This window comes from Centruroides vittatus, unplaced genomic scaffold (genome assembly GCF_030686945.1).
Source record: "Centruroides vittatus isolate TY-2023 unplaced genomic scaffold, ASM3068694v2 contig_682, whole genome shotgun sequence".
In the NCBI taxonomy this organism is placed as follows: Eukaryota; Metazoa; Arthropoda; class Arachnida; order Scorpiones; family Buthidae; genus Centruroides; species Centruroides vittatus.
This window is the reverse complement of record NW_027122429.1, coordinates 46,755-72,545: the sequence shown is the minus strand read 5'-3', so window position 1 is coordinate 72,545 and position 25,791 is coordinate 46,755. Positions and strand designations below refer to the sequence as shown.

General features: G+C 29.8%; 2 protein-coding genes across 2 annotated transcripts; one reads left to right on the top strand and one right to left on the bottom strand.

The window, feature by feature from the left end:
• Window positions 1–257: 257 nt before the first annotated feature.
• Window positions 258–1,880, bottom strand: LOC136980256 (uncharacterized). The gene has a single exon (XM_067276346.1). The coding sequence runs from the start codon at window positions 1,878–1,880 to the stop codon at window positions 258–260; it is 1,623 nt and encodes a 540-aa protein (XP_067132447.1).
• Window positions 1,881–1,984: 104 nt separating this feature from the next.
• Window positions 1,985–22,311, top strand: LOC136980255 (uncharacterized). The gene is made up of 5 exons (XM_067276345.1): window positions 1,985–2,885; window positions 3,240–3,539; window positions 3,603–3,737; window positions 3,879–4,098; window positions 22,206–22,311. The coding sequence occupies exons 1-5, from the start codon at window positions 1,985–1,987 to the stop codon at window positions 22,309–22,311; spliced, it is 1,662 nt and encodes a 553-aa protein (XP_067132446.1).
• Window positions 22,312–25,791: the final 3,480 nt, after the last annotated feature.

Here is a 25,791-nt window from a genome sequence, read left to right as displayed (position 1 = left end):
TTTTTCTGTTCGCCCACTAAGTTGACAGAACAATTATTAAAGTTATTTTTATATTTTTCATAAAACTTTTTAATATATGGTATTTTAATGTATAGATTTTTACTTTTTTCTTCCTTTACATTATATCTACTTATTGTATAACAATTATACCACTTACGTATTACTTGTTGAGGGTAATCGTTAAGCAGATATTTTTTAAACAGATTTTCAGTTTCAAGTTCTATATGCTTCTGCAATGTCGTTCTGTTGAGAATTTTTCATAGTTCCATTATAAAAACGTTTCTCCATATACCTAAAGGACAGTATGATTTATAGTTGATTACTTTATTATTATTACAGATCTTTGTATACTTACGAAACAGTAGTGTTTTTTCGTTTCGTGTGATTGTAACATCTAAATAGTTAATTTCATTATTTTTCTCTTCTTCGTAGGTGAATCTAATATCATTGTTTAAACTGTTCGCATAAGTTTCGATGTTTTGGGCTGTGGTAATATTGGAATCATACAGGATTAATATGTCGTCTACATACCTGGCGTAGAAGGAAATACCTTGGAACTGGAAAATCTTTTGATCTAATGATGTCATGCATATATCTGCAATCTTCGGGCCTATAACGGACCCCATTGCTATCCCATCTTTTTGTCGATAAAAGTCTGTAGAAACCGAAAAATAGTTATTTTTAAAAGCAAATTGTATAAATTCTAAAACGTAATTAGGTAAACTATAATTACTTAAACATTCTAAAATAAAGTTCCACTTAATTGATGGGTACATTGATTTTACATCCAGACTCATAAGTCTAAAGGATTCCTTATTTTGACCATATAACAAATGCGAAATTAGTTGGTCTGTATTTTTTATACTGTAGCTAGAATCTGGTATACATTGTAAATAATTTTTTATATAATGTTCTAAATTATACAATATAGAATATTTAAAATCCACAAGAGGTCTATAAACATTTCCTATTTTATGGGTTTTAAGTCTGATATTAAGTTGCGGTATACGTATCTTGTTAAAATCTATTATCTTTTTATATTCTTGATTTGCAAATTCTTTTTTATATTTCTTCATCAATTTCATTAATCCTTTTTTGATATCTTCGGTTGGATTATTATGCAGTTGTTCATATTCATCAGTAGATACTATTTCTTTTTTCTTCGATTGTAGATCTGAATTCGTAATAATTATGAGTGCATGAGATTTATCTGCTTTTATGATAGATAATTGTTTATGTTTAAAGTATTTCGTTAATCTATTCATCTTATTAGTTATATTAATTGCTTTTTTGTCTACTATATATTGGTTATACGCACCTTTACCTTTGAACTTTTGAAGATCTTTACTTAAGTGTATTCTCAACTGTTCTTTTTCTTTTGATTTTCCCGAGATTCGCCGAATAGCACTCTCAATTTCTGCTACAACTTCAATTGACTTTGAAAAAATGGGGAAGTTCATATTATCTCCATACGACAATAGTCGTAAGTAATCATTCGGAACATCAACGTTTGTCAAATTTATAATTAATTTATTTAGCCATTCTTCCTTATCTGCTGTTGAGGGGTAATCAAATTTTTGTGTTAGTTTAATACTCTTTTTTACTTTATACTGATCATTAGTATTCTTATTATCACTATTTTTGTTATTGTCATTTTTACTGTTATCAGTTTTCTTCATTAATTTAATTTTTTTAGATAATAAATACATCTGTTTACCTTTTTTCTTTATGACAGACTTTATGATTGATCTTTCTATCTTGACTATGTCGCCATATCGAACGCTGGTTTTGATAGACTTTGGTAGTTGTAATGTTGCTGGCGTATGCTGTTCACGTAAAAAACATTTAAAGTAATTTCTGTCGATCTTCAATCTTTCCATCTTCAGTTTCAGCTCCTTTTCCACATTTGTTATTAAACTTGTTTTTTAAATATACAATAACCGATCCCATTGCTTGATATTTGTTTAACAAGTTTAATAACAGAATGATGGGAATAGAGGAGCTGAAGCTGAAGATGGAAAGATTGAAGATCGACAGAAATTACTTTAAATGTTTTTTACGTGAACAGCATACGCCAGCAACATTACAACTACCAAAGTCTATCAAAACCAGCGTTCGATATGGCGACATAGTCAAGATAGAAAGATCAATCATAAAGTCTGTCATAAAGAAAAAAGGTAAACAGATGTATTTATTATCTAAAAAAATTAAATTAATGAAGAAAACTGATAACAGTAAAAATGACAATAACAAAAATAGTGATAATAAGAATACTAATGATCAGTATAAAGTAAAAAAGAGTATTAAACTAACACAAAAATTTGATTACCCCTCAACAGCAGATAAGGAAGAATGGCTAAATAAATTAATTATAAATTTGACAAACGTTGATGTTCCGAATGATTACTTACGACTATTGTCGTATGGAGATAATATGAACTTCCCCATTTTTTCAAAGTCAATTGAAGTTGTAGCAGAAATTGAGAGTGCTATTCGGCGAATCTCGGGAAAATCAAAAGAAAAAGAACAGTTGAGAATACACTTAAGTAAAGATCTTCAAAAGTTCAAAGGTAAAGGTGCGTATAACCAATATATAGTAGACAAAAAAGCAATTAATATAACTAATAAGATGAATAGATTAACGAAATACTTTAAACATAAACAATTATCTATCATAAAAGCAGATAAATCTCATGCACTCATAATTATTACGAATTCAGATCTACAATCGAAGAAAAAAGAAATAGTATCTACTGATGAATATGAACAACTGCATAATAACCCAACCGAAGATATCAAAAAAGGATTAATGAAGTTGATGAAGAAATATAAAAAAGAATTTGCAAATCAAGAATATAAAAAGATAATAGATTTTAACAAGATACGTATACCGCAACTTAATATCAGACTTAAAACCCATAAAATAGGAAATGTTTATAGACCTCTTGTGGATTTTAAATATTCTATATTGTATAATTTAGAACATTATATAAAAAATTATTTACAATGTATACCAGATTCTAGCTACAGTATAAAAAATACAGACCAACTAATTTCGCATTTGTTATATGGTCAAAATAAGGAATCCTTTAGACTTATGAGTCTGGATGTAAAATCAATGTACCCATCAATTAAGTGGAACTTTATTTTAGAATGTTTAAGTAATTATAGTTTACCTAATTACGTTTTAGAATTTATACAATTTGCTTTTAAAAATAACTATTTTTCGGTTTCTACAGACTTTTATCGACAAAAAGATGGGATAGCAATGGGGTCCGTTATAGGCCCGAAGATTGCAGATATATGCATGACATCATTAGATCAAAAGATTTTCCAGTTCCAAGGTATTTCCTTCTACGCCAGGTATGTAGACGACATATTAATCCTGTATGATTCCAATATTACCACAGCCCAAAACATCGAAACTTATGCGAACAGTTTAAACAATGATATTAGATTCACCTACGAAGAAGAGAAAAATAATGAAATTAACTATTTAGATGTTACAATCACACGAAACGAAAAAACACTACTGTTTCGTAAGTATACAAAGATCTGTAATAATAATAAAGTAATCAACTATAAATCATACTGTCCTTTAGGTATAAAGAGAAACGTTTTTATAATGGAACTAAGAAAAATCCTCAACAGAACGACATTGCAGAAGCATATAGAACTTGAAACTGAAAATCTGTTTAAAAAATATCTGCTTAACGATTACCCTCAACAAGTAATACGTAAGTGGTATAATTGTTATACAATAAGTAGATATAATGTAAAAGAAGAAAAAAGTAAAAACCTATACATTAAAATACCATATATTAAAAAGTTTTATGAAAAATATAAAAATAACTTTAATAATTGTTCTGTCAACTTAGTGGGCGAACAGAAAAATAGATTAAGCAAAAGTATTCATGTGGTAAACAGAGGAATAGTAGGACATTCACAAGACCCTTTGAAAACAGCAGGAGTCGTCTACAAACTAATATGTACATGCCCAGAAAGTAAGATCTATGTTGGAGAAACGGGAAGACAGCTTGAACAACGTGTTAAAGAGCATGAAGCGGCAATTCGCCTGAAGCGAAGTGAATCTCCATGGTATCAACATTGTAAAAATAATAATTGTATCATAAATAGAAATAGTATCAAAATATTGTATAAATTTGAAAATATTGTAACAAGACGTATCGCGGAACATTATTGTATCAAAAATTATGCAAATGTCATCAATCTGAATACCGGGTTATCTGTAGATGCATGCTGGGAAAATTTGATAGAATATAAATGTAACACTGTTGTAAAGGTGTAATATCCACTGAAGAGGCAAAGAAATTTGCGAAATGCATTTGGATATTTTGAATGATAACGCATGGATGGTGAATAATAAAGTAAGAAGTATTTATTAATTTCCACGGTGTCCATCTCAGTTCTTAGCTCTTTCGAAGTCGGATAGAAAAGAGTTAATTTTAGAAACTCGTTTATTTTTAAGAAATTTTACAATTTTTTAAAGATTATTGTTTTTTAAAAGCCTGATATATGTTCATTTATAAGAAGAATTGCAGATACAAGTGTACTTGATAGGATTATAACCAGTGGCTGTCAGTATCTTATGAAATACAAGTGTCACATAGTTTTCTTTTAACAAACTATATTATCTAAGTATAATAATTCATTTAATAATATAAAATAGTGGACCAATACTGAGTCGGCTTAAATAGCAAATAAGGATGAATCTTATGGTGGAATTATCAGTCATTTAGCTAACAAGGTGATGAATGATCAAATAATTTCTATATCACTGAAATAATATAGAATAACAAATGTTTCTAATAATATTAAAAATAGAAATATTAAGAAATCTCAAATTATGCGAAATCATAAAGTAAATTTAGTTCAGCCTTTCACAAATTATATCAAATTTTTTTGTACATAGATAATACATTCATTTTTACTTTTTCTGCTCTTTTATATGTAACACGAAAAGTATGGCCATCTGTCAAAAATGACCCCCTTTCTCAAGATTTCTGCAGTTTTAGACTCATGGAACTTTGACACACACATTTCTCAACGTTGTAACGTTGAGAAATGTGAAAAAATTCTATTGTTTTTTTCTGTATCTATGGATGTTAATGTTCAACCTCTTCATAGCTTTATGACTCTTGTGCTTTTCTGTCGAAAATTTTTGAAATTTTGCAGGGAGGTTTATATTTTAGGAAGATTGATGCTGTTAAATTTTGGTGGTTAAAGGTCGAAGGGGTGGAAAGATAACGACGGTCGTACGTATCTCCACTTGGGTCAGACTTAATAGCGAAATTAAGGCCGAAGTTTTCAACGTAAAAACGCGTATGTCGGTCGCTGAGCGCCGCTTTTTTGTAAGCGTAGAAGTTTGACAATGGCGTTTGAAAAGTCAGTGGAATCATGCTCGACATTCCAAACGCCATTGTCAAATTTCTAGTCTTACAGGAAAGCAGCGCTGAACGACCGGCGTACACGTTTTCGCGTTGAAAACTTCGTCTTCAACCTCGCTATTGTCTATTTTACTTATTACAAGCATTTACAATTATTTATGAAACCCATCCCTATCCTCAAAATTAAAAGTTTTTTTCTATTTTAAAATAGTTAAAAATACAAATTTTTTAAAACATAATATAATAACATATGACGCCACCAAATCAGAAAGTGTTTTGTCTGTAATCGTAGTTTAAAGTAAGCGTACAATCATTGCAGAAACTGAGAAGGGGGAGAACAATTAATATTTTGATGTAAGTAGGCGTGAAGATTACGTTATTTTAAAAAAATGTAAAATTTACTTTGTCAAATCAGAGACCGCTAAAGACGAGACTAATGATATACTTATGAATTAGATGGATTTTCCTTGTTATTTACATCTGCGATTGTGTTATTTTAATTGAAACTTTAAAATACACTAAAAAATAGAAATACCTGTAAACAAGAAAAAGTGAACATTAATTACGTAAACTACAAAATTAGTTTTCTTGAAAAGAGATTCCCAACCGGTGGATCGCGTACGCTAAAGCTTCCTTTTTCCAATCTGCGGAGTACAGGAAGCATTCTAAAGAATACTCTAAATATATCTGTAATGGCTGCCAAACGTAATTTTAAAATTTCAAATATATACTTATTTATTTATTTACGGACTTCGATATACTTTACGTTTCTAAAGATCACAGTTTATTAATATTTAATTAATCTTTCTTCTCTATCCACTGACTTACCTACGTGACGATCTTCACAGATATGAACTCGTAATTCCTCCGACCTTTTGCTATAATATGGCGAAAGACGCGGTCAGTAAAATACACACCAGAATATACACTGTAATTTGAGTTTAATTTATTTTTCTAGTTTGAAATAAAAAAAATTAAATTATTTCTAATTGTTCTTTATATATGCAGAATAAAATAGAAATATACATATCAATTGAAACAACTGATGCATGTGAAAAAGTTTACAAAATCGAAGTACAAATAACATTAGTTGAACCGGTTGCACTTCATCCAGTGTTATAAACATATTTTTACTCCTCTGACACTGCGTTAAATAAATATTTAAGGAATAGCATTTTCAAAAACAACTTTACATGTATTACAACAGTAGCACCTCGTTATATCCCGCAATATCGTTATATCCGAACACACGCGAAGTAACGAGGACTACTGTCTTTATATAATATTACATTTTATACTATCATATAAAAATTTAAATTTTTTTTGATACTATTAAACACGTTTTTCTTTTTACTCTTGCACACGAGAGTCTGAAAAAATTAATTAAGCCATAAATTTCAGTGTAGATACGTTATCGTCTGTTTTATGATGGTAAGCAAGCAAACTGAATTTTATTGCTTGTAATGTACAATACAATTTAATAACATTTTACAGTAAAACCTGCGTAAAAAAGAATTGCAGGATTTGAAACTGGCAGTTATTCAACGGGTATGCTGCAAGGAGTTTTTCAGGTGTTTCTTCTCCCGACGAATACCTAAATATGGCCAATTTTCCGTAGAATGTTCCCGAAAGACATCATCACTTAACAGAAAGCCCGTGTGTTTCATTGCTGTATTTCATTAAATTAATTTACAAAAATATAAACGAAATTAAATAATATGATTAAAGCTAACGAAGACTTGTTTATAAGAAACGAAACATACGTGAAATTGTAAGAACAAGTAGATAGTAATTTTACAGGGGCGTTTCTGATACATTGGCGAGGATCCAGAAGAGAAAAAGATTTAAAATTTAAAGAAATATCCGAAGAATAATTTAAATGCTATTCTGACAATCCAGAAGCTTTCATGGTAGTTTTGAGAGAGGACTCTGAATTGTAAATTATTCATTTTTAAAAACTAAATATTATTCTTGAAGTTAATTTGGCAGTAAACAAAATTAGCTAATAGTGAATTACTTATTTCATGTAACTTTTATAAATATTAAGAACAAATCATACAGGAACACTCTTTTGATGAAAAAAAGCAGATTTTTTTTCTATAATTTAAAACGGATATGCATTTCCGGCTCTATGGCCCTCTTCTGTCCTTATTTTATTATGTATATTGGTAAAAACTATGTGTAAAATTATATTTATCATGCCCGTACAAAAATTTTTAAAATATAATTACATAATTATAGTGACAGCTGGAATAAATAATTATCAAAACTTTGGGGTATAATAAGTAAAACTGAAAAAAATTATAAAATAAAAAAATAAATCAATGTAATAAAATGTTGTTAAAAATAATATGATGATATACCTGTAGGAATAAAAATATTTTTATTAAATGTATAAAAAGTTCGTCTAATAAAGGTAGTAAAAACATAAAATCCTTAAAATCAACAAAAACTGCTTAAAATCAAGGTGTTACAGCTTTAACTGTGTGTCTATATAGAAGTCTTACACCTTGTACGATACAGTATGTTAAAAGGGGCGAGGAATGAGGAACATCTTAATATAGTCTCTTTTTATTTTGGTAGTAATGGCTGGTAGATCTCACTGATATTAATGTGAGGAATTACAGGAAGCACGTCCACAAAAATCGAACCTGCTAACCAATATTTTTTTCTCTAAGGACTTCGATAAATTCTGTTTCTAAAGGTCATAATTTATTTATTTTTATTTATTTTTTCTTCTGCTGTAGACATGTGACGTAAGATGTAAGCGTTTCACAGGACACACAACCTTTACATTTAACCTCACGCAATTATTGTTGACGTCTGAGGAATTGTTGCTTTGTTCCGGTGTAGATTGACAACGCGCAAGTCTTCTTTTGTACTTTTAAGAATTTTAACGATTATAAAAAATTCGCATTTAAAACAAAGATTAAGAAACGTTGTCTTTTAAGTTTCTGAATTGTCACTTATTAATAAACAAGGAAGGGATTTTTATACTTTAAATTTAAAATTACGATATATTCACATACATAGTAATACGCAATAAAATTTGTAGGCTTTAGTACATACCTACTTTACTGTTGTCATGGAAAAAGTCTTAATAATGACTATTATATTACTCAGTCTATGTTGGCATGAATAAACGTGTGACAATAGGTGAAATAGGAGACACAACAGATTTCAAAATTATGATGTCACAAAAAAGTTTGAGAATAAAATAATGTTGGTTTGTAATCTCATCATGTAAACCAGTAATATGATCAAGAGACATTCAGTGTACTCAACGTGAACGAAACGTGTTATGAGTGCTTTCACACTGAGCCACTATGCTCTGATCTCAAGAAGAACTACATTACACATCAAAAGAAATATAAAGACAAAATTAAGAAGTCAAAAATTAACTTGTGGCATGATTTTTGTATGCATTTCACCAAGAAACTCTGGGATTACCTGACTCAACTTAGCATAGGCAAGCTAAAAATGTATTATATGCTCAGTACCATCAGGGTAGGAGACAACTATACCTCCAGTCTCATTGATACTATTGAGGCACAGACGAATTGCTTCTGCCTTCAGGACCACCAAGAACAGCGGTTCTCAAAGTGGGCGCTACCGTCCCCTGTGGGCGATGAGTAAATCTATGGGGGCACTGGAGGCAGGGTACTGAACGGTGACCAAAGGCAGAAGTTGGGGTCGTTGACAGCCGTTCCCTTTCCTCTGTTAAACGGATAAGAGGAAACATTGCGTTTAGTGGTTTCCACATGTTGAGAACAATGTACGGTAAGGGCACAAAGTGTGAGATTCATAGAAAAGTTTTCCGAAGAATATTTCCAATCCTTTCTCACACAAGAGAAAATGGGTTAGGAGGCGTTGGGTATAACTTTATGAAACAAAGGGAGCGGTGGACCGAAAAAGTTTGGGAATCACTGACCTAGATGTCACAGAATGGCCAAAGGGACTAAAGAATAGTAGTCAAAAAGATATAGACACTCTCAAAATTCCTGATGTTGAGTGTCAGGAAAGTAATGAAACCATAAACAATTTCAACAAAAACAAAGTCCTCAGGATCGATGGCATAACTGCCGAGATTGTCAAAAGAATATGGAATCAAACCTGATATTTTACATCATATAATATAGCAGCTGCCTCTGCCATGGAATCTTTCCAAAGGTGTGGAAAACTGCAAAAATTATTTCAATCGCTATGCCAGGTGACTCAGATTAGTTTCTCCGTATCTCACTTCTTCCCATACTGGAGAAAATCTTAGAAAATCTCATTGCCAGCAGGCTCCCTTGGCATGTAGAGGCAAACGGCCAACTGTCTGAGCTTCAGTATGGTTTTTTGTCCACAAAGAACAACGAATGATACCATTAATGAAGTCGGTAAAACATTAAACTGCTTCCCAATCAACACAAGTATGTCTTAGGCATCAGTTGAAATATTTCCAAGGCATTTGACAGTGCGTGGTGGCCTATGGTCTTGCACTGCCTTGAAATCATCAGATGCCCTGGAAACTTTTTTCAACTAATAAAGGATTATATGAAAGGTAGAACTGCCATCCCACAGAATGGAGATTACACCTTACAAAAAGAGATTATTCGTGGCTGCACTCAGGCGTATGTCTGCGGTTTCTCTTATGGAATATTTCATTTAACCTCTTAACAGTGGAACAGTCAGCCGTAGCACTTCCACTTAGTTGTGGAGCTAAAGCGTGGGAAATTTTTTAAGAATTTTCCCACGCGTTTTTCTCGTTTCCGTTTAGGAAAAAAAAATTTTAAACAGTTACGTCTAGTAAAGAAAAAATCGTTCTTTATTGTCATATAATATTTTTATATATGAATTTTTTTCGCGGTAATTTTTTGCAAAATTTTTTAAAAAAAATTTATAATAAATTCTTTTTTGATTTTCCATCCGTTACGATTTTTCCAAAAGTTTTGAATTTATTTTCAATTTTATATAATTTTTTAAAGTTTTAGGCATTTAAGTAATGACGATTTTTTCCAACTTGCGAATCAAATTCAAGAAAATGTAATTGACAGTTAACGAATTTCATCCACAACAATAGATGACGTAAAGGTTGTTACGTTTACAACTACGACGACTGGCGGCCTTTCCCCCCAGACTGAAATGTGGGTGAAGGTCGTCTCGTGTTCTACATTCTGTAGAAGTGACGTAATCATTGTAAATAAAAGAAAATTTCAGTATATCTTTTATTTAAAATTTTAAAATTCGTTGTTCAAATTTACACCGAAATATTAAAGCGGATTAAAATATTAGCATTTTGTAAATAAACTTACTTGACATATAATAAATTTGAATAAATTAATTTTTAAGAAACAACAAAAAATGTAGAAATATTTTTATATTCATCTTCACATTTATAACATATGTTATCGTCATTGACCGATATTTAATTTTAAAAACAATTTTCATCATTGGCATGCATCAGAAATAAAAGCATAACTTCCCTAAAACACACTTCACTGAGAGGGTCCGCTTCACTCTGAAAAAGCAGACAGTTTTATGTCAGAAATCCAATGTGTGACCTACTTTCTCTAACATAGTAAAACAAACTAAGTTACAGTACAACAATACACATAAACACAAATAAATTAGTAGCCCAATAATACATACCTTCATTTATATCCATATGTAATATCCAAAGGTCAGTTCTCGCAAATTGTCGAAAAAATAAATTATTTTCAACTTTCTTTCTGAATTTAGAACTAATTCACAGTAAACTTTACGCCTTTAAATATCCATTGCAATCAACGCAAAATGTATGAATCCACGTAATAAAAAATTATCGCAGTGAACTTCGAAAAAACGAGAAACACAGAAGCATTAAACCGCACTTCACGAAACTGATCATATACAATAGACAAAACGAAAATGCTCTTGTCCAATGTCATCAGGTGACAAAAAGTTTCTAAATAAACGCTAAAAGTTTTAAAGAATTCTTCCACAAAAACCGATGAATTTAATTAATACACAATAACTAAATCTGTTTAATAAAGATTAATAATTTTCCATTATAATTATGCAAATTAGATATAAAAAAGATCATTGCGCAAATTCTCCCGCGAACCATGGATGACTCTTACGTCATCCTGGATTGAAGTTTTCCTGAAAAATACTAAAAATTTTATATAATTATTTTACTAATCCAGTCAAATTTAAATAATATAAAATGTCTAGATCTGTTTAATAAAGATTAGTAATGTACTATCACTAATATGCAAATTAGATATGACAAAGATCAATGTGGGAAAACTCCCGCCAAAATAAAAATAGCTTTCGGTCACGTGATCACCAAGAAATACGAAGAAATATGTCAAAAAGTTTAATGTTTGTGTACAAATTAATAAATTTTAACTAATGTCCTCGTTTAAAATTTAATGTTTCTGTAAAAATTAGTAAACTGTAACAAATTTCATCAAAGACAACAGAATAATTTTCAGCTTATAAAAACTTTACAATAAATGATTATTTCTTCGAAAGAAGTCGATATGCACGAATAAATAATAAATATGTAATAATGCTTTTATCCATTTTAAGTGGATATTGTAAAAATTAAGCTATTTAATTTGTTTGGCTTTTATAATTTAGTTTCCGAATATTTTACTGTGAAATTCCATTCAGTAAACAGAAACAAAGACAAGCTATTAATTATAAACAGGACAATAGAATAATTTTTACGTGAATTGAGTGTAAATACAGAAAAAAACGAATTATATCAAAGATGGGACGAATAAGCTGACATCCCTCGAACAGAGCTCATATACTCATTGTCATTTTCAGCCTGGTTCCCACTTCGACTGTTTTATCTTGGGAAAAAGTTAATTTTTCAAAATAAAAGTACTTTGTTCTTAGTGAAGAAAAGATAAAAGTATCGAAATATAATATTCAGAATTAAAAATATTGATGTATGTCCATATTAGAAATGTATATTTTATTCCGATATTAGAAATAATATCACGAGAAAAACATTAGATATATGAAATACGGCCATAAACAATTTCTTTCTGTCAAATAAATTACGGATTAAACAGGTTTATTTAGAAAAATTCAATCGCGAATAACTGACTTTAAATATACAGAGGATACAGTATGCTTGTTATGTGATAGTATCTGCGTTTACAAATTAACAGAATTTTCTATTTTTTTTTTTTACACATTATTATGCTATAATCTAGGAAACTATGTTTAATAATAAGACATACTACAGAAAGGGTAAGAAAGGAACGTCAGTCATTGTAACTAATGTATTATTGAAAGTTTCATTCATATAGATAATTAATTTTATCAAGATACATTTCTCCAAAAGAAAATTATCGATATTTATCGTAAATATAAGTAAATTTTATTATAATTTAGATAAAAACTCATTTTTTCCCCACGCATGGCTTCTTTCCCCTCCCTCTTACTCCTATACTTGGAACATTCCATTTCATAATTTGATGTAATAATAACGTTTAAAATGATTCTAAATAAAATATTGACACTTAAAGTAGGTTAATATAGGCCTATATTGTCACGAGTCTCAGGTGTATTCATAAAAATGTAATAATCTATACAATAATACTTTCTCACATGCTCCATGTGTTAAAGTTTGCAGCTGTAATTGAAGGTAATATATAAAGAAACAAAATGTTTATATTATCAATAGTTATAAAAGATATCTTATTTTCACGTAGAAAAACAAAATAAGACAGAAGAAACAGACAATCACACGATATCTCTATCCAGGACATTCTATAATTGATTTCAAATTTCTAATGTCGACATACATGAATATTTTTGTGTGTGTGAATATTATATTTCGATACTTTTATGTTTCTTCACTAAGAACATCTTAAAACATTAACTTTTTACCAACAAAAAACAGTCGAAGTAGAAACAGGCTGAAAATAACAACGAATTATAAGCTCTGTTCTGGGGATGTAAGCTTGTTTCTCCCATCTTTGATATAATTCGATTTTTTTCTGTATTTACACTCAACTTACGTATAAATTATTGTATTGTGCTGTTTATACTTAATAACCTAACTTTGTTTCTGTTTACTAAATTGAATTTCACAGTAAAATACTCGGAAACTCTAAATTATAAAAGCCACACAGATTAAATGGCTTAATTTTTACAATATCAATTTAAAATGGATAAAAGCATTATTAAATAATTATTATTTATTCGTGTATATCGACTTCTTTCGAAGAAATACTCATTTATTGTACGGTTTATGTAAGCTGAAAAATTAAATTTTAAACATATTTCTTGGTGAACACGTGACCGAAAGCTATTTTTATCTTGGCGGGAGATTTCCTAGTGACCTATCTCATATCTAATTTGCATATTTGTAATAATATTTGTGATAATCTTTATTAAACAGATCTAGACATTTTATATTATTTAAATTTGACTGGATTAATTAAATAATTATATAAAATTGTCAGTGTTTAGTGGGAAAGCTTCAATCGCATTGACATCGTAAGTTTTTCCATGACGTATAGTTGGCGGGAGAATTTGCGCAGCGATCTTTTTTATATCTAATTTGCATAATTATAGTAGTAAATTATTAACCTTTATTAAACAGATTTAGTTATTGTGTATTAATTAAATTCATCGAATTTCATGAAATAATTTTTTAAAACTTTTAGCATTTATTCTAAAACTTTTCGTCATGTGATAAAATTTTTACAGGAGCATCACTATATTAATCAATTGGCGGGAAAATTTAATAGCGTGCGGTTTGGTGTTTCTGTGTTTCTCGTTTTTTCGAAGTTCACTGCGATAAATTTTTATTACGTGGATTCATAGATTTTGCGTTGTTTTTAACGGATAAAAGGTGGAAATTTTACTCTGAATATAGAACTTGTTTTTCAGAATATGCTACTTTACAGAAAGAAAAGTTGAAAATAATTTATTTTTTGACAATTTGCGAGAACTGATCTTTGTTTGGATGTAAATGAAGGCATGTATTATAGGTTTACTAATTTATTTGTGCATATAATTATCTAGTTCTAGTTTCGAGACATTTATGGTTTTTAGTGTTTATAAGCGTGTTATTTAGACATGTCTACCAATTTAGTGCTAAAACGTAGAACTACGTCAAAGAAGAATACAAACTTTAATTAGCAAGTAGTCCCTTTATTAGCAAACTAATTTGTTGGTAGATTTTTTTACATTTAAAGTGTAATTACATGAAACTAAATGGATGTGAACATAGAAAGTAGAATATGGCAAGACTAATAGATAAAACTATTATTACATATTACTCGATCAGAAAAATTTATACTTGAAGAATTTTGTTTTGATAATTATTGCCTAGGGTTTATGTCGAAAATATTTTTCAGTTATATTTGTAATTACAGTTAATTCGAATAGTAATGGCGCTTAAATATTTATAGAATTAATTGAAGTTTTCGAATTTTGTTTTGAGGAAACTGAGGAAGGCAAGAGTATCTACAGTTGTATAATGAACTGAATTTAAGTAAATTAGGTGACTTTGTATGTTTCGATGTAGTTTTTTATAATATTACGATATACGAACTTTCGATTTTGTAAATTGTATTATACTAAAAAATAAAGTTTTTCGTTATTCTCCTACTTAATGATGTATTTATAATGTTTCTGAACTAAATAATACTTATTAAATTGAAATCCGAGCTTTACAAAGTACTATGAATATTAGAGAAGACCGTTTTACTATAAACTACTACGTTTTACTACAGCTTACTCCAATGTTGATTCTACGAAAAGTAGGTCAGACAAGGACCGTTAGACTAATGACGTAGGCTGTTTACTTTTTCCGGTTGCATCGGTGCACTCCCGATAGCGTCATTTACAGAAGTCACACCTACTTTTTTCTGACGCGAGCCAATTAGGAATATTAATTTTTTTAACCAATCAGATGACGGCGGGAGATTTAAATTCGATTTATGTCGATAGATGGCCGTCTAAAATTTCATATTTATTTTAATTTTCTTTCTTTTATTGTAATTTCTCGAGAACTAAAGGATATTCCAAAACAAAGTTGGAGAACCCAACTACTCGTGAAAATTCTACGACTTCACGAAATGGTCCAGGTATTTTATAAGAATTTTTTAACGTCTATTGACGTCTTTCACCACTGCCACTCGATCGCCTTGGACGTCTATTTACGTCCCTCACTGTTAAGAGGTTAACAGCTTTCTTGATTGCTGCTTTGGCCAGGATCACATGGTAGCATATGCTGATGATGTAACGATTCTGATTGGTGGGAGGTCAAGAGCAGTTGTGGAAAACAGATCTAACAATATTCTACACAAAATTTACACCTGATGCCAGAAAGACAAGCTAACCTTTAACCCTAACGAGACCAAGGGCATCGTTTTTACAAAACCAGGTCAACATAACTTGTATGCTAAAGACCCCACTATTAAAATGAACAATCACACTGTGAAGAATATAAAATATTTTGGCATTGCACTCGACAACCTTTTCTTGGAATGACAATGTTAAATATATTACTGAATGGACCAATCTGATTTTTAATACTTCTGTTAGTCTGGCCAAAAACAACTGGGGTCTTGGTGCCAAAGCTATAGGCATCATCCATAACAAAATATTCGTGTCTATTATTACATATGCTGCTGGTATCTGGGGAAGATTAACTCAAAAAGTACATCTTAAGAGGAAACTGATTTTAGCACAGAAAAAAGCCCAACTTCGAATTACAAAGGCATACCATACAGCCCCCAATATTAGTCTCCAAGTAATTGCTAGGAAGGTACCTATCTACAGAATAATTAACTTGCATTGTGATACATGAGAGATGATTGTTGGCAGTAGTAAAATCTCTCCCGTTTCATCATCTTTCATGTATCACAATGCAAGTTAATTATTCTGTAGATAGGTACCTTCCTTACAATTACTTGGAGACTAATATTGGGGGCTGTATGGTATGCCTTTGTAATTCGAAGTTGGGCTTTTTTTTCTTTGCTAAAACTAGTGTAAATGTCTGTAAATTAATTGAAATAATGTATTGTTCCACTGTTAACTATATCAGTACATATATGTAAATAGCGTTACTTTTTAACATTTTAAATTTTATATTTTATCTTCTGTACTAGTTGTAATTACAAGCTTATTTTCATAACGCGATCTTAATTCTTTAATGTTTGTAACACGGTCACGACATTTACTTTATTTCCCTATTTTCTTTTTATTTTGTAATTCCGTGCATACTGTAACTAATTATCATTATAGTGACATTACTGTAATTTTGTCTAAGTTCTATTTACATAGTTATGCATAGCGATACTAGGTATGTACTTACGTTGTTCTACCTAATAAACAAAAAGAAGAAAGAATAAATTCGCTTTAGCCAACTTACCAGAGCATCATCGACATCTTTGTTCAACGACTTTCTCTGGCATTTTCGAAACAGCCATGACGACAACCCAAGAAAAAGTTTATTAATTTTCTCTTATTCTTCAGAATTCCCACCAATGTTGTTCTTGGAAGGTTTTTTTGTTTTGCAAATTCGGCTTGCAAAGTGTTATTATATTCAAATTCAGATACAAGTTTGAATTTTTCCTTTAGCCTAAGTGTTGTTAAGTTTTAGATACTCATTTCTAAGAGAAATGTGAAACACTTGCTGCAAATAACGCAAGAATAAACGGTGATAAAATTTACAATCAAATTCTGCTGTGACGTTAAGCTGTGTGGTGTGAACTTGTTTTAAATTACTAAACATCCACAAACCAGACTACAAATACATTCCACAGACACTGTTGGAAAACAACATGCACAAAATGTTTTACAACAAAGCCATAATCACAGACAAAACAATTTACCACAACAGACCAGACATCGCTCTCATTGACAAACACAATAAAATCACATGTAGATATACAGTCGACTCCGCATAAGTCGACAGCCGGATAACTCGTCACCGTAGGTTAATTAGTCAGCTTCCTGTGTTCCCGGCCGACTTACATAGGCAATGATGTTATCAATGTTAAAAAACTCAGTTTACTCGACATCGTTTAACTCGTCACCATTGGATAAATCAAAATACTTTTTTTGTTTCACACTTTTTGACGTCTGATAAGTCGACTCCCCTCCTTAAAAAAACGAGTTAACACCGTACAATAAGCTGTGTGGAGTGAACTCATTTTCAGGGAGAGAGTCGACTTATCAGAATTCTAAAAAGTGTGAAACAGAAAAAGTATGTTGATTTATCCAGTGGTGAGAAGTTAAACGATGTCGAGTAAACCGAGTTTTTTAAGGGTAATAACATTAATGCCTATGTAAGTCGGCCAGGACCACAAAAAATTCACTATGTAACTGACCAGTGAAGAGTTATCCGGATGTCGACTTAGGCGGAGTCGACTGTATTTATTCCAAACACTCACAATATACAAAATACATGCACTGAAAAAGTCAGCAAGTATACAGAACTCGCCCAGGAAATAAAGCATCAGTGGAAGATGGATAGGGTGCTTATTGTACCAGTCGTTCTCTGCTCTACAGATTTCATACCACACACACTATACAAAAGCCTGGCAGATAACAATTGAATAGAAACACATATTACACTGTATTGAATACATGTCATATTGTGAGGAAATTCCTGAATACAGACACACACCAATACACTTATTTAACTTTTGTTTCAGTTACTATGTCTTGATTCTGGTCTGACATAGTACAAAGCCACTGGTGTTAACCGAGTATAACTCACATAACCCAACATAATAAAATTACGCTCAGAGCCCAAATAATTACCAGTTGAAATTTGAAATTTAGTACAGAGTATGTCATGAGAATGCAGACAAAGATGGAGTTTACTGACATTTCTCTCAACATAAATGAAAAAAAATTATGGATTACCATAAATTCGTATTTTACTGTACTATTTTAGATGCGGTGTTTTACGGGAAATCGAACATATTTTTAGACTTATCGTATAAGTCTATAATTAGTCTCAGAAAAGGGCAAACCTAGTACAAACAGGAAAGGTCAGCTGTAATCTAATAATTATAATCTTCACTATCATTACTTTTTAGTTGACAACACCAGGCTCATCTGCTAGTTTTAATACGATAGCCATCATCTCTTTATGTGTAGGTAAGTAAAATCCCTAAAGCTCCTATTTCTATCCACTCCAGGAGAAATTTGTTTTTTTGCTCTTTATGTCACGAGAGATAGTTGCTAATATTTTTTAAATAAAGCTATTTGTACTATTATACAATTTCTTCAAACCTCTGCTCTTCACAATTTTTATCTTACTTTCTCATAAAAAGAATTCCATCATGCTTAACAAAGGAATTTCTAACATATATGTATATATACAGGGTGGGCCAACGAAAACGAAACGGCAGAGTGTTCGTGTTCGTCCAAGGACATCGCTCGGACAGGTCGATTTTATTCTCGAGGGGACATCTTTTGCAATAAAGTTTTTGCGATTCTGAATACAACAGACAACAAAAAAATTTTAAAAACTCATTTATTTTGTATTAACTAAACAAACATTTATTTCGAAAAAAATGTTTGTTTAGTTAATATTCAGATTCTCAAAAACTTTATTGCATAAGATGTCCCCTTGAAAATAAAATCGACCTGTCCGAGCGATTTGCTTGGATGAACACGAACACACTGCCGTTTCGTTTTCGTTGGCCTACTCTGTATATTCACACAAAGTGTCCAAAAACTCTTCATATACTGACACAAATCTAGCCCACCAGTGGCTGAATAAATAAAACCATTAAACATTAATAGTTGGTCATTGGTAGGTGCCTGACCAATAGACTGACCACCATGTGATGTTCTGGGACTTCTTCATGTGTCTAACACCAAAACAAAATTCAGTTTCCACATATAAAGTTCTGTAAAGTGTTATCCCTTTGGCAGATCACCGATGTGTTTTGCTGCCTTACTCTCTGTCTATTGACTGAGACAAACCTAAATACTGACCTTTTGTATTAATGCCTTGTGAACCTATAACCTTTGTAGGCATGTAAACTTGGGATGCTCTGTGCATATATATTGCAATACAGTAAATAAAAAAAGGACACTTTAAGTGAATTAAATTTATTAACAACTTATAAGTTTCAATTAAATAATATTTTATGAAGCTCCATAAATTAATTAGCATTTTTATTTTTATACAGATTTTTGTTCATATTTAAAATTCTAAAAATATTATTGAATCGCAAAAAATAATTTTCTTAAAAAACAATTTAACGATAATTTATTCAAAAACTTTTATTAAAAACATTTAATTTAATAAATACATTTTTTTACAATAAAATATTACATGTTTATTATTTAGTTGAACATTTAGGAAGAAATAATATAAAATAAATATAACAAATTTTGACAGAATTGATAAATTTCAAGTATATAAATGAAAAATTGACTTCTTTTTAAATATGAATAGAAAATAAGTAACAATTAAATAAAAAATTCTCTTTAAATAAGAAATAAATATGAATAAACAAATAAATAACAAATTTATTTAAAATACAATAAAAAATAAATACACAAAAATATAAAATTTCTTTGAAATATAAATAGAAAATATATGAAAAAATAAATGACAATTTTTTAAGAATAAAAATAGCAAATAATGAAACAAATAAATAACTTTTTTTAAATACAAGTAGAAAATAAACATACAAATAAATAAATAAAAATTTTAAATACGAGTTGAGAATAAATAAACAAATAAATAAAAAATTTATTGAAATACTAATAGAAAATAAATGAAATTAAATAGAAAATTTTTAAAATAATATATATAATAATTGTTATATATAATAATTCATATATAACAATTTTTTTTAATACAAATAGAAAATAAATAACAAATAAGTGAAAAATTTCTGTTAAGTACGAATAGAAAATACGTAAAAAATAGATTAAAAAATTTTTAAAATATCAACAGAATATGAATAAACAAATAAATAACAAATTTCTTTTTTACCATAAATATCAATTTTAAAAAAATTGAATAACAATTTTTTTAAACATAAATACAAAATAAACAGAAAAATAAATGAAAAATTTCTTTTAAAACACGAATGGAAAATGAATAAACAAATAAAAAACAAACTTCTTTCAAATTTTAAATTTTAAATTTTTTTAAAACTTTAAATGTTTTTTTGAAATTTTAAATTTTAAAATTTATTTGAAATTTCAAATTAAAATTTTTTTTGAAATTTTAAATTTTACAGTTTTAAAGTTTTTTTAAATTTCATGTTTTATATTTGTTTTGTTCTTTTATATTCTAAGGTTCTTTTCATTTTTCTTGAATACGAACAAAGTTAAGAAAAATAAAACAGATTATCGATAAATTCGAATGTAATATAAAGAAATTCGAAATATGTGATGGCAAAGTAAATATGTACAAAGAGATGTAAACCTCTGAAATTCTTTTGTTTTCTGTAAGAATAAAATATAAATAATAAGGATTTTTTCTAAAATACTGAATTATCTAAGTAATTTTGAAATTAATATCTTTATATTTTTCTAAGATGAAAATGTACGCATTTGAAACCGCATTATATTATAGTAGTGCGTATCTATGAAACCAACAACAGTTATGCTTCAGGGTTTCTGTTCGCGAATAACCCTGAAGAAATTACATCTTCAATATTCTGCAGCTTGACCTGTCATCGGGACCCCTTCTTTGCTGGTTTTGGAGAGGTCCTATTACAGTCAAAGTTGCAGGATATCGAAAATGAAGGGAGGCATTGACTCTGAGCTATTTAGCGATACTGTGACATGTCATTTATAAAGAAGCCACTTAGAGTACTGTGAATTCCTTTTCATGTAACATAAAGTTACTAAATAGCCTTACTCTATATCAACGTATAAAAAGAAATAAGAGCAATGGGATCGGTTATTTATAAATTTTTAAAATTAAAAATTCTAAAAAATACTTAAAGTTTTCTTTTAAACTAACTAATTCATTAGTTTAAAAGAGAACTTTAAGTATTTTTTAATTACTCAGTTTTTCCAGACTTCGAAGAAACTCAGAACACTCAAGTGGAAAAAATTGGAATTAACAATCACCTCTTACTTTATTAAACCTTTTCACTACATGCATTTCACTTTACAGCCTCATCAGTGGTCATTTCGTTTAACATTATCTGTGCTCTTATATTTTATTAACACATCCCAGCATGCATCTATGCTGACTCCCGTATTCAAATTAATAGTATTTGCATTATTATTAATACAATAATGTTCCACAATATATATTTAAACGGCACGTCCTTATATATAAATGGCACGATCTTTACATTGATAATAGATATAATATTAAAAATATAAAAATTGATAATGTATTTGTTAAAATTCCTTATGTTAAAAAACTATGAAAAATATAAATATTTCCTAGGAAACTACCCAGTAAATCTGACAGGAAACAAAGTAATAGATTTAGTAAAAGAATTCATTTAATTAATAAAGGAAATGCTACAATTTAGAAGAATCCTATACACCAACCAAAGCCGAATAAGGAGATTAAGAAGCCGATTAAGAAGAATCCTTTGGATTGGCCGGAGTTGTTTATAAACTACAATGTACAGTACATGTACAGATAAGGTTTACATCGGCGAGACAGGAAGAAAACTCGTAATAAGATTGAAATAGCACGAAGCGGAAATACGACTGAAAAGAATAAGATCCCCCTGGTATCGACAATGTGGTAATAAAACCTGTACCTGACCGAGATAATATAAAAATATTGTATAGCATAGAAAACGTACTTATAAGACGTATTGTGGAACTCTATTGTATTATTAGTTATGCAAACACCATTAATTTGAATACGGGAGTCAGCATAGATGCATGCTGGGATATGTTAGTGGAATATCAGAGCACAGATAATGTTAAACGAAAAAACCACTGATGAGGCTGTAAAGTGAAATGCATATGGTGAAAAGGTTTAGTAAAGTTAGAGGTGATTGTCAACTTGAATTCTTTCCACTTGTGAGTTTTGAGTTTTTTCGAAGTCAGGAAAAACTGAGTGATTTTAACTCGTTAGTTTAAAAGAGGACTTTGAGTATTTTGTAGACTTTTTAATTTTTAAAATTTACTCTACACTGTTTATGCTATTGCTTTCACAGTGTTGTCAGACTATAACCTGAAAGGATTTTGTTTTACAGGTGAACACCCAAACACATACACAATTTAGATTAGTTGATTAACTAATTAAATAAATCATGTTTCTTAAACATTGGTTTAGACTTATACTATCTACATCTAGATAAAACAACCAAACACTCGTAGTTGGTCGTGGATTCGAATCGAATGTATGCACAAATTAATTGACATATACAATTTCAATGAATATTTTGGGGTGATTCGTAAAACATTAGTTATAACTTGAGGAAACCGTGTTTTGTATTTTCTTTTCGTTTCTTAACCGTGTTTTGTATTTTCTTTTCGTAACTAATGTCGTTTCTTCGAAACGACATTAGTTATAAGTTAGAAGTATTTGTGTTCTGAGACCGTGTCTTCTTTTTACTGTTTTTATTGTCACGACTAGGTGTATAGATAGACACCGGACATTTCTGACATCATCTTTATTCGAAATATCCTATAGGCCGATCCGTGTTTCAGGAAAAAGCCCCTGTTCTGTCAGCGTTACTTCCGGGATATCTTGTAGGTAATGTTAACATGTATACATTTTGTATAAAATTACTTATTATAACTGTAAAAAGTAATTTTCATTTTAATTGTAAATAAGTAATTTTAAACAAGATGTATACATGTTATCACTACCTACAGTATATCCTGGAAGTAAAGCCAACAGAAGAGGGACTTATGCCCAAAACATGTATCGGCCTATAGGATATTCCGAATAAAGATGATGTCAGAAATGCCTAGTGTCTATCTATACACATAGTCGTGACAATAAAAACAGTTAGAAATATGTTAACATAACTGCCGAGTTTCATAGCAATTTATCCAACGGTCTATGTGTGCATAGCAAACAAACATATTCATTTGTATATACATATAAGTTAAAGATACATACCAAAAGAAGAATCGAAAAAATTTCCTTAATTTAGAAAACTTTTTCTTCTTTGGTGCAATGTCCATTGACTGATTGACATGCACATTAAATGCCATAGCCTCAATTTTCCTGTTTTATTAAAATGAAAAATGGAAGTGAATTGAAAACTATTGACAACATATATTTATTATTATTAATTATAGATTAAAACAGTAAAATGTAATTCAACGTTTGTATGAAGAAAGTAATCAATTTTTCTGCATGAGTGAAAATGCTACGTTTGAAATTTATTACACAGGGAATATTATGATATATGGCCTTTCAGACAGAGATATTCAGTAGATGAAAGTGTTATGTAATGTTGACTTGATGTCTTGCAAATGAAAGAACTTCACATGATACTACTTTTTCCTCAAAGGCTCTGTCGATTTCATTAACGTAACACCTTCAACCATGGCAACAGTGTGAAACGTAGTGTGAAACGTTACTATCGTACAATGCCGTTTAAAACATTTTAAAATTTGGACATTAATTAATATAATATCCTGTCTACAGAAAGACTAAAATCATGTACAACTTGTTCTGGATTCCTTGGTGTAGGGCAGAAGTAATACAAATACAGAATGTATTAATCCACTTAGCAGTTCCAAAACATTCTATCTCAGCTAAATATAGTTTTACAATTTGCGAATTCATGTATTTGCCTATGATGTAGTAATGCTGTGTTTTTCTTGCTGAGTAGAGAATAGAAGAGGTACAAAGAATGAAAATTCGATGCTAACTGCTTAGGATCTTATAAACAGAGATACAGATAATTTAATAATAGAGATTTGTGCGTCACGCAGATCAAGAATTTTCAGATTATTTGTCTCTTTCAGTATCTGCTGGCAAAATGTTGTCTAAAAGGTACAGATGATAAATTACTGAAAAAAGGTCACAACTTTCTATATTCAGACAAACTTTCGATAAATAGAAAAGGTCCTATGAAATATGAAAATCCATCAATTTTAATAAATATTAACTACTTAAATTCACCAAACGTAATATTGTATTAACTAAATTTTTAGATCTTCATCTTCATTTACTTTACAGAAACAAATTGTAAATTCAAAAAATAACGATCATTGTCAAAATCGAATTTATCATTATTGAAGAACTGGCGCATTATCATTAAAGTATAAAAATAATAGTAAAATTTATTTATGATTAGATCTTTCATTTTATAATTTCTTTTTTACTACATGAAATAATCAAAAAAATAAATGAAATCTTTTATATAATGTTAGTGAATATATAAATATTAAATATCAATTTTAATTATAAGTCATATTTTTATATTTTCCTAGAATATATTAAAATTATTTTATTTCTGTAATATAAAACCAATGTAGAATGTGAGGTAAAAATATGTATTAAATAAATATGAAAATCTTACGTATTAAAACCATTTTTAGTAACTTCCCGCTCCTCATCTTTCTCATCACAGGATAGAGCTTTATTATTGCATTTATAGCAACACACGTAAACATTATTTTCAAAAACTTGTTGCGAATTACAATCGTAGTCGTTGAAATAATTCTCACTAAAATCAACAACAATGTCCGAATAGTCCATTTCTTCATAACCTTCTACATTCCAACTACAGAAACTATTACAATCATCATTATTTGTTTGTGAGTTTATACTAAGACTGGGAGGAACTAATTGTTCCTCACACAATAACTCTGGATTTCTAGAAAAAACGACAGAAAATGAGGCAAAATGCTTATTAAATACGTATATAAGAAAGATATTTGTATTTAATTGTACCTGTTGAGACAACCGTTGACATCTTGCAGCTCAACTTTCTGATCACGCGCTACATGACGATTTTCAGACTCATCGCAACGAAAGTAAGTATCTTTGTTATCAACCTGTTGCGAATTAAAATTGCTATAGCCGAAGTAATCCTCAGTAAGATCCAGAACCATATAATTCGTTTCTCGGTAACTATCCAAATCCCAACTCAAGAAATTATCTAGATCATCATAATCTGTTGGGATATTCTTGCTGGAATCGAGAGGATCAAATTTCTCTTCACACAATAACTGTGGATTACTAGAAACAACAATAGAAAATGAGATAAAATACGTATTAAATACCTATAAACATAAGATTTTTATGTCAAATCTTACCTCTTAAAACAATCGTTGACAGCTTGCAGCTCAACTTTCTGAGCAAGCGATTCATGATGATTTTCAAACTCATGGCAACGAAAGTAAACACTGTCTTTATCAACATGTTGCGAATTAGAATCGCTATAGCCAAAATAATCTTCTGCAAGATCGAGAACGATTTCTGTATAATTTGTTTCTCGATAACTATCCAAAT

What these genes read in the sequence shown, in the direction of transcription:
- LOC136980256 (XM_067276346.1), bottom strand. Translation starts at nt 1,880, where the DNA reads ATGGAAAGATTGAAGATCGACAGAAATTACTTTAAATGTTTTTTACGT.
- LOC136980255 (XM_067276345.1), top strand. Translation starts at nt 1,985, where the DNA reads ATGATGGGAATAGAGGAGCTGAAGCTGAAGATGGAAAGATTGAAGATC. An exon ending in AATAGATTTTAACAAGATAC is followed by an intron (nt 2,886 to 3,239) that starts GTATACCGCAAC and finishes CGGTTTCTACAG; the next exon opens with ACTTTTATCGACAAAAAGAT. An exon ending in CGAAAAAACACTACTGTTTC is followed by an intron (nt 3,540 to 3,602) that starts GTAAGTATACAA and finishes ACTGTCCTTTAG; the next exon opens with GTATAAAGAGAAACGTTTTT.